The following is a 13995-nucleotide window of genomic DNA, read 5'->3' as shown; positions in this document are numbered from 1 at the left end:
TGGCATCTAATATTTCTTTTCTTTTGTTTTTCCTTCTCTTTCCTTCTTTTTGTCTCTCTTTGTGATTAGTTTTTAATGGGTTTCGTCAGCCACAATCTATCTGCGAGCCCGGTATCTACAATGTTGTCCTTTGCCAGCCTACAGCATCACTGGGATACGATGTGCTAGTCACAACGATGGAATGTCTTTCCTCTTTGTTGTACTCTACTCCGTCAGAAATATCTGACATCCAATAAATCAGTGGAAGTTGGTGTTCTTATACATTGTGACTCTTCCTGGGTACGGAGACCATCCTAGTTTTGCCACAGTAAGCTAAAATAAATAATCCGATCACATACAATCTTCCTATATATGTGATATGTCCCCATAGCTAACGTTGAGGTGACCCATGAGGAGCCACGTAACCAGCTTATGCTCCGAAGCACTATCCATAGATGAATTATACCTTCGGCTGAGTTTTCCACACGGATGGAGCTAGTCTGGACCATGGTCCGAATTGCGTTGGGTACAGTCGAAGGGTCTGATAGGATAACATTATACGAGGTCAGAAGACCGCGAACCTTAACTTTGGAGTTCCTTGGTGTTTGTTGACGGGAAACTCCATGGGAAGGAGCCTTGGTACTTTATTCCCACACCATCCGGGTCAGCCCAAGTAACTTTAATCATGGTAGGGAGTTGATCTGCGTGTAGATGCGCAATTTGGCTGGTAGCATCGTTCTAGATCAAAACCATCAAGTTGTGAGATCACTTACAACAACAGAAGAGCAACATAAACAAGCTGAGTTCCTCTGGGAGGCCTCATGATCCCATAGACCAACAGGTAAAAGAAAGAGAAGAAGAAAAAAAAAGAGGCGACACTTTTCAGAGTCTAAGACAAGGTCCCGATACGGATCGAACGCGGGACCCTCCCACAGAGTGCCATGTAAGGCCCGACGCGAAAGGTCAACCGCTAGACCACCCAGGTTTGTCCTACTGTGGGGATTCCAGATCTTGTTTATATTGAAGGTCCCTGAGCCAGAGTAGGGGGGCGTAATTTACCATTGGATTACGTGGGATACGTGGAATAATACATGCTGAGACATTCACTGCAGCGAGGGTCACCTGATCCTTTGGTTTGGAATATGAGTTGAGGACGGAGAGATGTGATATATGCGAGGCACAAAGTATATGTTCTGAGAAAAGGCTGATGTGCTTCATTCATATCTATCAATTCCTTGTGTGATAGGAGCGGTGTTGATGCAACTCGATGCTATAGGCAACCTAAAGCACTCTCGCATTTGCGACGTTGATACTTGTTTACTTGAGTGACGTTGATAATCAATGTCCATCGGGCCAAAATGGTAGTTTGGCCTTTCGAACCCCACTTGTTTAGTCTAATCGAGTATAATTTACAGATCCGCCAGATCCACATAGTCGACCGGGGTATTTGCTAGCATAATAACGCCAGTTATCGGGCAGTGGCGATATTGATGTTAGCTGAGAAGTTGGTCGAAACTCGGGGACCCTGCCAGCGAGACGCGCGGGCAGCAGCGTCAACCAGCAGAGGGCCAGACATCGGGCTCGCAGCTCTTCTCTTCTCATTTCCGCAACCATGCCAACGACCTTACTATCGCTGGTGACGCTCCCTAGGCAAGCGTGACTGAAGACCTGGTCACTAAGCTGCTAGACGCACTATCTGCAGAAGGGGAGGTTCTGGGGGCTTTCTACAGTCGGCTGAAGACTTTGGCCACCGACTTCAGCTCTCTAAGTACCGAGGAGGTACTGCGCCGCCTAGCCGGTATATTCGTGGATGGCGTGCTATTGAGCGTACAGGTAGTTGTGGATGCATTGATTGATTTCATGCAAAGCTTTGCCGATGAGGCCATGTCCCTGTTGGATACCAAGCTTCATATCCCCGTCATCTCCGACATCTTCAGTCTCTTGGGAGTCACCGATATCTCCTTTTGGATGATTTCATGTGGATTGGAACTGTCGGCTATACTGTTGTGTACAAGGTGATAAACAACGAACCCCCTTTCCCCGACGATGACTGTTCTGCTCCTCTTATCGCAGCCAGCAGCTGGGACGAGTTGAGACAGTTATTTTCGTCAATATTAACTTCTCCGCGCGCGCTCTCCCAAACCACTCAGCAGTCATTTACGTGTACGCAAATGCCATAAGCGGAATGGTACTGTTCATCGGCAACGTCGCCCTGTTCATGCAGGCTCAGGCACCCTCAGCGGGTTGGTAGCGGTCATCAAGCTCATAGTTGTGGCAAGCGTGGGAGCCATCAACCTCCTGGCACCCAAAGATCCCATTCAGGACTCAGGTATGAAGGTGCTTTCACGCGTTTGCTTTGGACTCGATATTGCCACCAGCTTTCTTGGATTCACACCCGTCCATGGCAAGCTTGCGGCTACCACGAGCAAGTTCCCCGATTTGCTACCGAGTGATGGGCGGACAGTGGGTGCTGTCTTCAAGGCACTTCTCATTCCCAAGTTGATGGCTACGTCGTACCATTTGTATGAACTTACCAGAGAAGAGGCTGGTGCGGCTCGATCTGCAGCTATCGTGGCCGAGGTAGCGAATCTCACCGGGGCTGTAGTTACAGTCTCGTATGCGGCTGAAATGAATGACAAGGAGCTGGCAAGCCGACAGGTTCCGATCCGGGTTATGACTCTATGTGTCGATCTTTGGTCTGATTTACTGGTTGCCGAATCAATGATCCATTGATGCGGAGAAGATAGTGTATGAGGGGTAACCGAGCGATTTGGTGCTTTAGATACGTTCAGTTAGTCGAATCCAGTCACTCCTTCGCCTAGCCCGCTTTCCAAGAGTGATAGTGCATACCTGTCTTGGTTAGAGCAAATCATCTTCTCTGAAGCACAAGCACGAAACCACCCTAACGGACATGCATCAAACTTGCATATCACCTCCGAACCCCTCCGGTGCCAACTCACCCAGTGCGTCATACGAGGCTACTCCACTTGATTTAATAATCCCCCGGTACCTTAAATTTAGCTCACCATCCTCACCCTCTAAGCTCCCATTTCAACACCGAACACGCCACAAATGTCCACCAAAAAAACCCACCCCGTCATCCACCACCGCCAAGCCATTACCTCCCTCCCACCCGAATCCTTCCCAAACCCCGCCCATGGCCACCTAACATGGCGTACTCTCCTCTCCTCCCCTCAAACCCCGACTTCCGACATGTGCGCCGGTCTAGCAGTTTGTCCTCCCCGCACAGGCCATCTTTGTCGCCACCGCCACTCCCAAGCGGAGATATACTATATTACTTCGGGCTCGGGGCATGTCTTTATCGATGGGAACGAGTATGAGGTTTTTGCGGGCACGGTCGTGTTTATTCCCGGGGATGCCGAACATGGGGTTGTTAATCGGGGTGGGGAGCCGTTGGAGTGGTTTTATGTCTTTCCGACGGGGTCGTTTGGGGATGTGGTTTATCGGTTTGAGGAGGGAATGGGGGTGAAGGAGGGGGAGAAGAAGGTGAGGGCTAAGATATAGGGGTTGGGGTTGGGGTGTGGCTGTTCTATTGGGGTGAGACTTTTTGCTTGATTAAATGATTCGATATTGGGTGATGCCCGTACCCTATATGAACCTAGTGTTGGTTGGTGCTCGGTAGTGTCGATGCATGATACTACAGAAGACGGGGATGGTTAATGACGGTGCACATTGAATCCACGTTCATTCATATCTGATATCATAGAATATCTCCACGTTATATCCGAAATTATACGCATCGGTATGCCCGAAGATGAAAGCCCCCAACAATGCGAACGCAGGCTATTGACGTTGTATGATGTCGAATATTTGAACACCATAAGATATGGCGTGGATCACCTCCGGACTGCCAGTTATTAGGCCAGAAATCAAAGATACCGCTGAGCGAGACACATCGCCAGAAATCTAATTATGTACCCGGTCCGCAGGTATTCCATGCATCGTAGATCTCAAACGGGCCGAAAGATATAGCTTTATGCAGGTGTTATCAGAAGGGCTGAGTCTACTTTGCTGTCGTTGAGGGGGGCCGAGTATCTGTCTGTAGGCTTTGCTAATAACGGCTGGGCCCTCATGCCGCTTCTCGAATATCGACTAGAGAGCTAGCATCGCAATAGGGGCTCTCTACATGGACTTAACCGGGTTATTAGAGAAATAAAGAATCGATTTTGCCTTCGAAGCAAATAAGTTCAACCAAAGTGGTAGGGCAAGTAGCATATCCAAAGTGCATCTCAGTGCAAGTGAAGACCATGCTTGCTCAATCGCGCGGCTTGGCTTGGAAATATCATCCTCACTTGTCCCCGGGGCAAGCCTTCGCTCCTCTTCTTTGTCATTTCACGAGCAGATTGCGCAGCATCTTCATCCTTTTCGGTTAAGCAGCGGGTAAATAATAACCATTCATCGGCATAATAACATTGATAGATATGCAGATGTGACAACAGCGGGAATTTGCGGATCTTTAGGAAAAAGTCTCTCCATTCACCCGTCCAGAGGGCCACTCTGCGGATGTCCAGACTCACCAAGGTTCTCTCATAGTTGAATATCCTTGCTAGAACTTCGAATGGCGCAATAAAGTCATCTAGTTCAATGTGCTCAATTGGAGCGTTTGGGTGCAGCCAACTTTTCCGATTATAGATTTCAGGATAGTTGGCGCAGGTGTTGATACCCACTAGGCGGATAGATCTTAGCCCACGGCCAAGGCGGAAAAGATGAAGGAAATCTTGGTCTACAAAATCTTCCATGAGTTGAAACCAGTCAGAGACAAATGTGATATCAATGTGTTGAAGTTGAGGCAGGTATGTGCGTAGAACGCCCTCGAGCCTGCGGAGACAGGGGGCCCGATATCTGAGTGAACTGTACTCCGGTAAATCGATTTTGATTTCTCTTAATTTGGGAAGATATCGGTGCGCACGTTCAAGGGCCCAGAGCATATTTACCACTGCGTGCGGGTGTTGGCTGCGGTAGTCAATTTCAAAGTACTGCAATAAAGGGAGTCTTTTAAGGCATCGATAGAGATTGTTATGAGGTCGTTTCACAGCCTTAGCCAACGAACCAGTCGAAAAAATTGTGAGGGAGCGGATGAATCGACGGAGGTCGCTCGTAAATATGGACTTTATGCTGCTCGGAGACTGCACGTGGAGAAGTTGAGGCGTCTCTAATAGGCGACTCACACTCAAGCGTACTGCACTTAACAGAACTCGAGTGGCGCTTCGATTGAATGACACACTGACTAAACGCAGGTACATCAACCGTGCAATTCGGTCTTCAGCCTCTAGGCCATAATTTGCAAAGAAAAGCGTAACCTAATTCATGTTTAGCGAGTCACGGTAACAAGACAGAGACAAAAAAGATTCACCTCATCGTAGAGTTCCTGGGGAAGTGATGAAATACCACGCGTGTTCTCCTTTCCGGCCATGATGGGCAAGACAAAAAGGCACAGGAGCAGATGGAGTTTCTCTTCCTGGAAATCAGTGCGATGGTTGGTATGATGTGGGAATAAGTAGACGGCGGTCTGCGAGTAGTGCTAGGAAACTTGATGGGGGCGGATCACATTATCGTAAGTGGCCACCCTTTATGACTGAACATTTATCTAATAACTATGTGAAAAGCTCAAGTTGATGCAATATCCAAGTAGGGATATGAATGCTATGAGGTAATTTAAGCTATGACTAGTGCGTGATTTTGGGGTTGTCTGTGATCTGATAATTTTCCATAGACACCCATAGTCAGGCTAGAATGAGTTCTTCGACCTCTACTTATATTGAACGGGACTTGAGTCTGTCAGGCGGAGGGGCTACAGTGACATTGTATGCCTCCCAAAAGTACCCACTAGGTTCTTAAGTGGACCTCTAATAAGTCACAGACAAAGCTGGAAGACTTGCATTATGATGTACACCGTTGGATATTCTGAGAAGGTGTCTTTGAAATCTTATAACACTGTTCCTTTACCAGAGAAACACTCTGGTAGCACTAGATCAATCGTTTTTACCTTCATATTAGGATCACCCTTCATACAACCCCCAACTGCTGCTTCGACTCAGAATTCCGGTGCCGTCATTCAGCTGACAGTGACGGAAAACTGCCAATGTTAAAGTGTACGATAAACCCCGGTCACGTGACAACTCACCAAGCAACATCATAAAGAGTCCTCTACCTCATATTTTCCCGACGCGGCTTTTGCCGCAGCATCCACTTCCTTTCTCCTTTTTTGATCATTATGATTTGGACTACTTTGTGATGAACGGTTTCCAGGAACTTCATGGACGCGGAGTCAGACTTGACCCGAACTGCCGAAGCCAAAGCCATTACTCCAACCCCTAGCCGAATCGGGTATAGATTACGATATGCGAAACCCTTCACAGCTTCTATATAAAGCTCAACTGTGAACAAGTGCTTGAAATATTATTGTGATGAATTGGTTTACTTTCACACTCAATATTATCGTCTTCATAATAGGCAATCACTCATAGGAAAGGCCTACTGACTTCTAAGCAATCTGATATTGGCGCTGTGGGTAATGATCGAGACAAGAAGGAAGCACCAGTGAAGAAAACAAAGACCAGTGTATCATTTCTCCTATGTAGCTTCGAGCACTCTACCACATTGCAGAAGCCCATAGCAGCCAATCATGGCTTGTCTAAATTTCATCATTGCAATATACACTCAGCAGGGTGCAATTACTTCAGTGTGGGGGTGTGCCGCGCACAGGATATCGCACGGCCAGGGGAATATCCGAGGAACCAAACTAGGTGTTCGTGAAACCAACGGTTGGTGGGCCGTTCCTCGTTTAAAAGCCAAGCAGGGTCCAATCCGCTCCACTTGTGGAGATACTCGCCAACATTCCTGTTTGTCTCCTCTCGGACTCTACCTTGAATTCCTCCAAATGCCCATGTCGACCTTGACAAGTCCACACGCCGTCGAACCGCAGATACAAATTATTACCCTGAGATCATGCCTCATCTCGGGCTTTATAGCCACAATAATACCGAGGACTTCTTCCCTTGGCCCGTGCACTTCGGGTGATGGCAGGCCGAGTTAAGCAACATCTGGAGAGATCGGCACGCGGTTAATATCGAACCGTGTGGAGACAGGGGCAGGGCAACGTTGACTTGCGTCAGCTCGTCCTATGGCGAGTCATGCCATGTCAGGATATCCGTCAGCAGATCAACGGTCATTGAATAATGTCATTCAGGGTGACACTCCTGTTGGTGGAACCTATGAAAGTTTTGCGAAATCTAAACAGTTTCTCCAGGGTCTCTGGCTTCAAGGGGAGGGGCTTGCAGACATAGTTCTTGTCGATCATCGGAGAAAGTTGGGCTCTCCCGGCCGAAGGAAAGGGTATAAGACGATTAAAGCAATGTTACCCGCCAGAGATAGTACTTATTAGATATATCACGCTCACTTACCATTGAGCATTAATTTCTTCAACAACCGGCACCATGACCTTGTCAACCTCCTTTCTCGTGGCAACTTACCTTCTCTCAATTACCAACTCGGTCCACGCCCAACTCACAGGATCTGTTGGACCCTTGACTTCCGTCTCAGACAAGGCCGCCGTCAAGACGTGCAATGTCCTGGACTACGGAGCCAGCTCAGATAACACCACCGACGTGGGACAACCCATTATCGACGCTTTTGCTGACTGCGGTAGCGGCGGTCTCATTTACGTCCCTGAGGGTGACTATCTCTTGAAAAATTGGGTCTCCTTGGAGAATGGGTCTGCTTGGGCTATCCAGCTCGATGGCGTCCTCTACCGCGACTCGTCGCCTTCCTCCCAGTCATACATGTTCGAGATAAGCGGTGGCAGTGACTTTGAGCTCTTTAGTTCAAACGCAACGGGTGCTATTCAGGGTAGCGGTTACCTTTACCACCGTGATGATACTTACACCGGTCCCCGGATGCTGCACATTTCCGATGTGTCGGATTGGTCCGTCCATGACCTGGTATTGGTCGACTCGCCCATGTTCCACTTCGTCATTGACGGCGGCTACAATGGAGAAGTGTACAATATGGCTATCCGCGGTGCCGACCACGGTGGTCTGGACGGTATCGATGTGTATGGTGACAATATGTGGATTCACGATGTGTGTGCTGCTGTCCCTCAGACTTCATTTTGTTTTAGCTAAGCTAACAATGTGGTAGATTATGGTCACCAACAAAGACGAATGTGTCACAACCAAGGTGAGTGAACAGCGATGTCTTGCAACTGCCAAAGTGCTAATTCCAGCCGCAACAGACCAACTCCCACAACTTCCTGATCGAGAACATCTACTGCAACTCCAGTGGCGGATGTGCCATCGGATCCCTCGGTTCCGGCGCCAACGTCAGCAACATTGTCTACCGCAATGTCTACACCTGGGACTCGAACCAGATGATGATGATCAAGAGCAATGGTGGCTCGGGCGATGTATCCAACGTCGTTTTTGAGAACTTCATTGGTACCTAACCCTATCTTTTCTCTATTTTTTCCCCAACACACAACCTAATAACGAAATAGGCCACGGAAACGCCTACTCCCTCGACCTCGACAGCTACTGGAGCAGCATGGATGCAATCGACGGTGACGGCATCAACTACCACAACATTACATTTCAGAACTGGACGGGAACCGCCGTCGATGGCGAAACCCGGCCGCCTATCCGGGTCATCTGCCCTGAAGACACTCCTTGCACCGAGATCAACCTCGTCCAGATCGACCTGTGGGTTGAGGAAGGTGCTTACGATGAGTATGTCTGCAAGAATGCCTACGGATCCGGCTACTGCCTCGACTCTGCCACTGGCACTTCGACTCCTTACACTACAACTACTTATGTGAACACTGCTCCGACGGGATACGAGGCCCCCACTATGACTGATGATTTGACCACCGCGTTTGGCACGTCGGCTTCAATCCCGATTCCTACCATTCCGGCGTCGTTCTTCCCTGGTGTGGCGCCGATTAGCGCCTTGGCTGGGAGTTCTTAAGGGGCTACAGGATTATCGCATCAAGTAGGAGAAGGTCTGAATGATGAGGATACTTCAATTGGCTTGTCGTACTTACTTGAGGTATATTGCCAGCTAATAATTATAATATCATCCTTACCCAGGAACTTTTGCCTCTTAGTTTAGTCAGTTCATACCTAAACACGGTGCACGTAGCATAAATATCCTAATGACTACGTTGAACCTTCACAACAAGCGGCTTCTTATCCCAAAACCACCATATCCCCTGCTCTCCCCAAATCGGCAACTCCACACTTGTAGACAGATCATATCTCCATAGAAGTCGCGCCAGAATAAGTCTCAGTTCCATCCACGCCAGATTCTGTCCCGGACAATTATGTGGTCCCAACGAAAACGGATTGAACGCTTCCTTCTGTCTCGCACTGTCTCCACGGAACCGCTCGTCTTCTTCTAACCATCGTTCTGGCGCAAACTCATTCGGGTGAGTGAAATTCCGTGCCGCGCGGTAAGACGCAAATGGAGGGATAGAGACAATCATCCCCTCGGGTACATATTGGCCGGCTACTGTTGCTCCACCGCGCGGGACCTGTCGGCGCATCGCGTCCGGGATAGTGGGGCAAAGCCGCATGCCTTCCATGAGGACTGCATCGAGGTACGGGAGAGACTTGAGCCGGGTGGCTGTTATGTCTTGTTCTGTGGAGAAGGTCTGGTGGAGGAGGTCCACCAATCTCTGTAGGGTCTTCTGGTCCTTCTCTCGCAAGAGGTAGTTGATGATACCTGTGATAAGGGTAGTGATTGACTCGCTTCCCGCTGCGACGATCATCATCGAGTTGACTTCCATTTCTTCCTGCGTCATGGCCTTTGAAGCTATCATTGTGCCCACGAAATCTGGGTGTGTGGTCGAAGTAGCACCAGCTGAACTGGCTGCCACTCGCTGTGCGACTTTTTCGTCCGTGACTTTCCACATCTCCATAACTGGTTTTAGCGCGTCTGCGGGAGTAATTGCCAGAAGCAGCCGGTAAAGCATGGGATAGAACTTTATCGACCCGACGATAATAGCAGCTTTGAACTGACTGACAGTTTGCACCCACGGATGATACTGCAGTCCCTCCAGACATCCAAATGAGCTACCCCATGTCAGATCGCCGATCACATCAAAAGCGAGGTAATTGATCCATTCCACCAGGTCCACGTCAGCACTTTTCTTTTCGCCTTCCTTAGTAGAAATCTTCGCATCGAGCTTGTCGAATAGCGTGTCAATATACTTCTGAACAATCGGCTCCTGCAACGCGGTAAATTTCTCAGAGAACCCCGGTGCGAGGTTCTTGCGAAGACGAGCATGTTCTTCCTCCGAGCATGCGATCAAGTTCGCAGCAGTCTTTCCGGGAGGTTGGTCCTTGTATTGGTGGGGACGGACAAACTCGCGGTCTGTGTAGATATCGCGCCAGGCTCGGGGGTCGAGGAAAGATAGTTCGTCGGGGGCGACGCGGACAATGTCGCCATATTGGGTATGAAGATCCCGGATGCGATGGGGCAGGTGACCACTGATATTGGCATGGATGAAAGGGAAGCGAAATGCACGCCAGAGCAGAGGGCCGGGGTAGATGGAAAGAGGATGGAGGTAGAGGTTGTAGATGATGAGGGTGGTGAGGTACTATTGCTCTCAGATATGATGTGCGTCTTTTGGAACGAGACAGACTTACGAGAATAGAGAGAAGGACTACAATGGCAATGAGAGCCATTGTGCTGAGTGTGCGGTGATAGAGGAAAAGGATTATGAATCAGAGGATGATGAGAGGTCATGCGAGAGATGGGGTGAAAATCCCCCGGGCGGCAATCAGGCACAAAATAGCACGAGTGGGGATTTTTTCCAACGCCTGAGCTATCTACTTATTTTAGTCCAATTTAGACTGCATGGGTGATTGGTTGAAGCCGAACTGACCTGCCGTACAGTTCTTTGCGGATCAATGATATAAAGCCAAAGCATCAATACATCCCCACAGTAAGCACTAGCCATCATTAGTGTCAGTGTTACAGACAGCATCTCAGCCTCGCGGTGAACAGTGATATATGGAGGGATATGTCCACTTCTCCGCCGCCCATTCTGACAAGAATCGCGAGTGGCAAGTGTATCCACACAGACCTTGCGTTATTCATGCGGAGCATACAGGTTGCCTTCTTCATGTCGAGATTCAAGGGCAAGCAGACACGGCGTCCCGTGGAGTTCTCTCATCCAACGCGTTAGCAGGAAGCCATGCTGGCGAGGAGGTCAGTAAAGCAATATTGATCGGATGCTGATGGATGGGGAAATGTAGAGCCCCTATCTATTTTATAGGGATGAGGACAAGCTATTTTTTGCTAATATTAGCCAGCTGAGTGATGCCGATGTTGAGGATACTGACGCATAGTAGCTGAAGCAGCAGTATCAAGACGAGGAACAACATATATATTGAACCGACAAGTCTTTTCGATAAATTTTCATAGAAATTATTATGGCGCTTATAACTTGTTCGGTGTTTCCAATATTCGAATTTCGGCTCATCCAATTCGCCCAGTTTTCTGAACATGGAATTGAAATTCGGCATGGTAATAAGGCCAAAATATGGATGAATTCTGGGAAGCATTGTAGGAGGGAATTTCGAGGATTGACTACAGTGAAGCCTTCCTGGGTGAAGCCCGTCAGTGCCAGATGTCTTCTGATCATGAATTGAATGACTGAGAATTGAATGGCTCTGCAGTAAAGTAAACCTGTGCGCCAAGTGCTTTGCTGTCACAGTCTACCAAATCCCTATCGAGTCGGCAATTTACGTGGCTTCCAATCTCCTTCGGCCGTGGTATAAACGCAGTCAGATAGTGGTGATGTTATAGTCACACGTTAGTATTTCGAAGACGGCGATAACCATGATAACACTAGAAGCATACTAAAATACTGTTCTTAGCTGACGCGGAGGAGGGAATATAATCCGATGAATAGTTAGTAGGCCCTGAGTTAATGCGTTAAGTGCAGTAATGAGGTAGGATACCATCAATTCAAGAGCCTTATATGAATGATTCCTTCACACGAAGCATCATGCTTCACCATAGGAAGCAAGCCAGTCACCGTCTTCCCACGGATATAAATACGTCCACTTTTCCTCCCAAACCTTCTTCCCTTCCTCATCATCTTTCCTTTCTCAGTCTCATGGTTCCTATGTTCTCACTATCCCAATGTCTCAAGTCTCAAATATCTATAGTATCCAGCTCTTAATAGCCATTTACTTTCCATGATCAACATATACGTCAGCTATAGTATACTTCAATCCCACGTTTCTCATGGCGGATATTCCCCATTTGGTCATGTTCTTTGCTGTAGGCGCCGGTATATCAAGATATACGTCTACCTTCTCAAAGAAACTATGTTCGGTAGAGTGATCCTTCCCTAAGTATTGCATGATGAGCACTCGTTACCCCCAAGGGACTTGCGTATCTTATGCTTTTACTCCGGTAGTACTCGGTATTGATGACCTCAAGGAGTATTTGCCGGTTCACAATACAACACCCCCCTAGTTCAGACAAGTGAGTGACTGCCTTGTTTTTGAGGAAAGCAGAAGAGCACGTGTTGTGGCTCTTGCCGAAAAGGGCAACGGGACAGCAAACCAGACATACTCCTTCTCGCTTACGCCTTATTCTTCCCCCACGGTCCCATCTTCTCCCTTCTTCTCTCTACTCTGTTGAGCATCGCGTCTTCGACTCCGATTTCCTTCCCCTTCCTTTCCCCCTTCTGCTGTGTCCTAGTAAGAGGCCGACTAACTTACTGTATAGGTACGACCCTCATCCCAGGGGGTATTCTCCCGGTTTCGCGTGTTGATTAGACATCCATGGAATTCGGGTTCACAATCAAGCCATGAGTGCTCGCGACGTAGTCTTGCTCCTCGTGAGCGTCGGTCGGTTTGGCTGCTTCGATAATAGGGGTACGTGACACAGGCAGTTTCTTCCAAGTTTTTATAGAGTCAGGTTAGCTGACAGCATGTCTTAGCCGCATCTCGCCAAGAGTGCGGTGTATTTGGGCGAGGTTTAGTGAGCGTTCCTGTCCGGTCCGACACTCACATCTTCCTGTTGACCTAGTAAAAGGCTCTCTTTGAGAGCTTCACTTCGTTGCTTTCTCTGTGTATGTTTACGAGCCTTCATTGCCTAGGTGCAAATGGCATTGTACTGACAGGCGCTAGCGGCCTCTCTTCGGGAGTACGATATATTCATCCGAGCGTCTATAGCGGGACTCGTTCAAGCTCTCTTCGAGGGTCTTGTCTTCCTGTGCTCTTTGGTTCCAGACGTTTGGTGAGCACTCCGTCTCCATAAGATAATGTTCTGTCAACCTGCTGACAAGGCTATCAGCCGCTATTCCTTCGAGGATGCGGTATATCTTGGCAAATATCGGTGAGTACACATGTCCCTTTGCCAAGGAGGCTTCATAGCAACCCACTAACCTAAATTGTAGCGCTTCTCTTCGAGATGTGATGGTCTGCCAGACCCTGTGGTAAGCGCTCATGTCTTTCAGATATACCCGACTTTATTCTTCCCGAGTGTTACACCGATTTGTGTCTACGCTGGCGGAGACTGAGGATTTTCCGCCAAGTCTGTTTGATTACAGGGGGGTTGGGGACCATAGTATTGAATATTTAGTGTCTTGTACTGTGATTGGATTTATTGCTAGCTTATAATAGTACTACTGTACTCCCAAGCTTGAGAGCTTAGGCATTTATCACTATTTACTAGAACGAGTTGCACGTAGCATAGACCTCTACTGACCCCGGCCAACGCTCACAACAAGCCACTCCTTACCTCCATACCACTGAACCTCTTGCTTCTCATGGAAAGGAAACTCCACATCCGTAAGGCTAGACCTCTACACGAGTTGCGCCAGGATACCCTTTGGCTCCCTCCATAGTCTATTCTGCCTAGAACTAACTGAACACTCTCCTTTGGGCTGGCGAAATTGCAAAGCGCGGTAAGAGGCAAACGGAGGGATGAACACGATTAGCCCTTCCGGCACAGATTGGCTAGTTATCGTTGCTTCAT

At 48.5% G+C, this 13995-nt stretch overlaps 6 protein-coding genes across 6 annotated transcripts; 4 read left to right on the top strand and 2 right to left on the bottom strand.

The window, feature by feature from the left end:
• Positions 1-2310: 2310 nt before the first annotated feature.
• Positions 2311-2712, top strand: AKAW2_80731A (uncharacterized protein; the record flags this gene model as incomplete). The annotated part of the gene is made up of 1 exon (XM_041681783.1): positions 2311-2712. The coding sequence occupies one exon, from the start codon at positions 2311-2313 to the stop codon at positions 2710-2712; it is 402 nt and encodes a 133-aa protein (XP_041548692.1).
• A 339-nt stretch (positions 2713-3051) lies between these two features.
• On the top strand, positions 3052-3504 carry AKAW2_80730A (cupin domain-containing protein; the record flags this gene model as incomplete). Its single annotated transcript, XM_041681782.1, has 1 exon — positions 3052-3504. One exon carries the CDS (start codon positions 3052-3054, stop codon positions 3502-3504), a length of 453 nt encoding a protein of 150 aa, XP_041548691.1.
• A 725-nt stretch (positions 3505-4229) lies between these two features.
• On the bottom strand, positions 4230-5413 carry AKAW2_80729S (uncharacterized protein; the record flags this gene model as incomplete). The annotated part of the gene is made up of 2 exons (XM_041681781.1): positions 4230-5300; positions 5354-5413. The coding sequence occupies 2 exons, from the start codon at positions 5411-5413 to the stop codon at positions 4230-4232; spliced, it is 1131 nt and encodes a 376-aa protein (XP_041548690.1).
• A 2023-nt stretch (positions 5414-7436) lies between these two features.
• Positions 7437-8961, top strand: AKAW2_80728A (uncharacterized protein; the record flags this gene model as incomplete). Its single annotated transcript, XM_041681780.1, has 4 exons — positions 7437-8081; positions 8140-8178; positions 8234-8435; positions 8495-8961. 4 exons carry the CDS (start codon positions 7437-7439, stop codon positions 8959-8961), a joined length of 1353 nt encoding a protein of 450 aa, XP_041548689.1.
• Positions 8962-9145: 184 nt separating this feature from the next.
• On the bottom strand, positions 9146-10682 carry AKAW2_80727S (uncharacterized protein; the record flags this gene model as incomplete). The annotated part of the gene is made up of 2 exons (XM_041681779.1): positions 9146-10594; positions 10644-10682. The coding sequence occupies 2 exons, from the start codon at positions 10680-10682 to the stop codon at positions 9146-9148; spliced, it is 1488 nt and encodes a 495-aa protein (XP_041548688.1).
• A 2141-nt stretch (positions 10683-12823) lies between these two features.
• Positions 12824-13457, top strand: AKAW2_80726A (uncharacterized protein; the record flags this gene model as incomplete). The annotated part of the gene is made up of 6 exons (XM_041681778.1): positions 12824-12890; positions 12956-12996; positions 13051-13087; positions 13146-13254; positions 13312-13353; positions 13415-13457. The coding sequence occupies 6 exons, from the start codon at positions 12824-12826 to the stop codon at positions 13455-13457; spliced, it is 339 nt and encodes a 112-aa protein (XP_041548687.1).
• Between the last annotated feature and the right edge of the window lie 538 nt (positions 13458-13995).

The sequence above is a fragment of the Aspergillus luchuensis genome, chromosome 8, assembly GCF_016861625.1.
Source record: "Aspergillus luchuensis IFO 4308 DNA, chromosome 8, nearly complete sequence".
Taxonomy (NCBI): Eukaryota; Fungi; Ascomycota; class Eurotiomycetes; order Eurotiales; family Aspergillaceae; genus Aspergillus; species Aspergillus luchuensis.
Note: the sequence above shows the minus strand (reverse complement) of the source record. Positions and strands in the feature narration are given on the sequence as shown.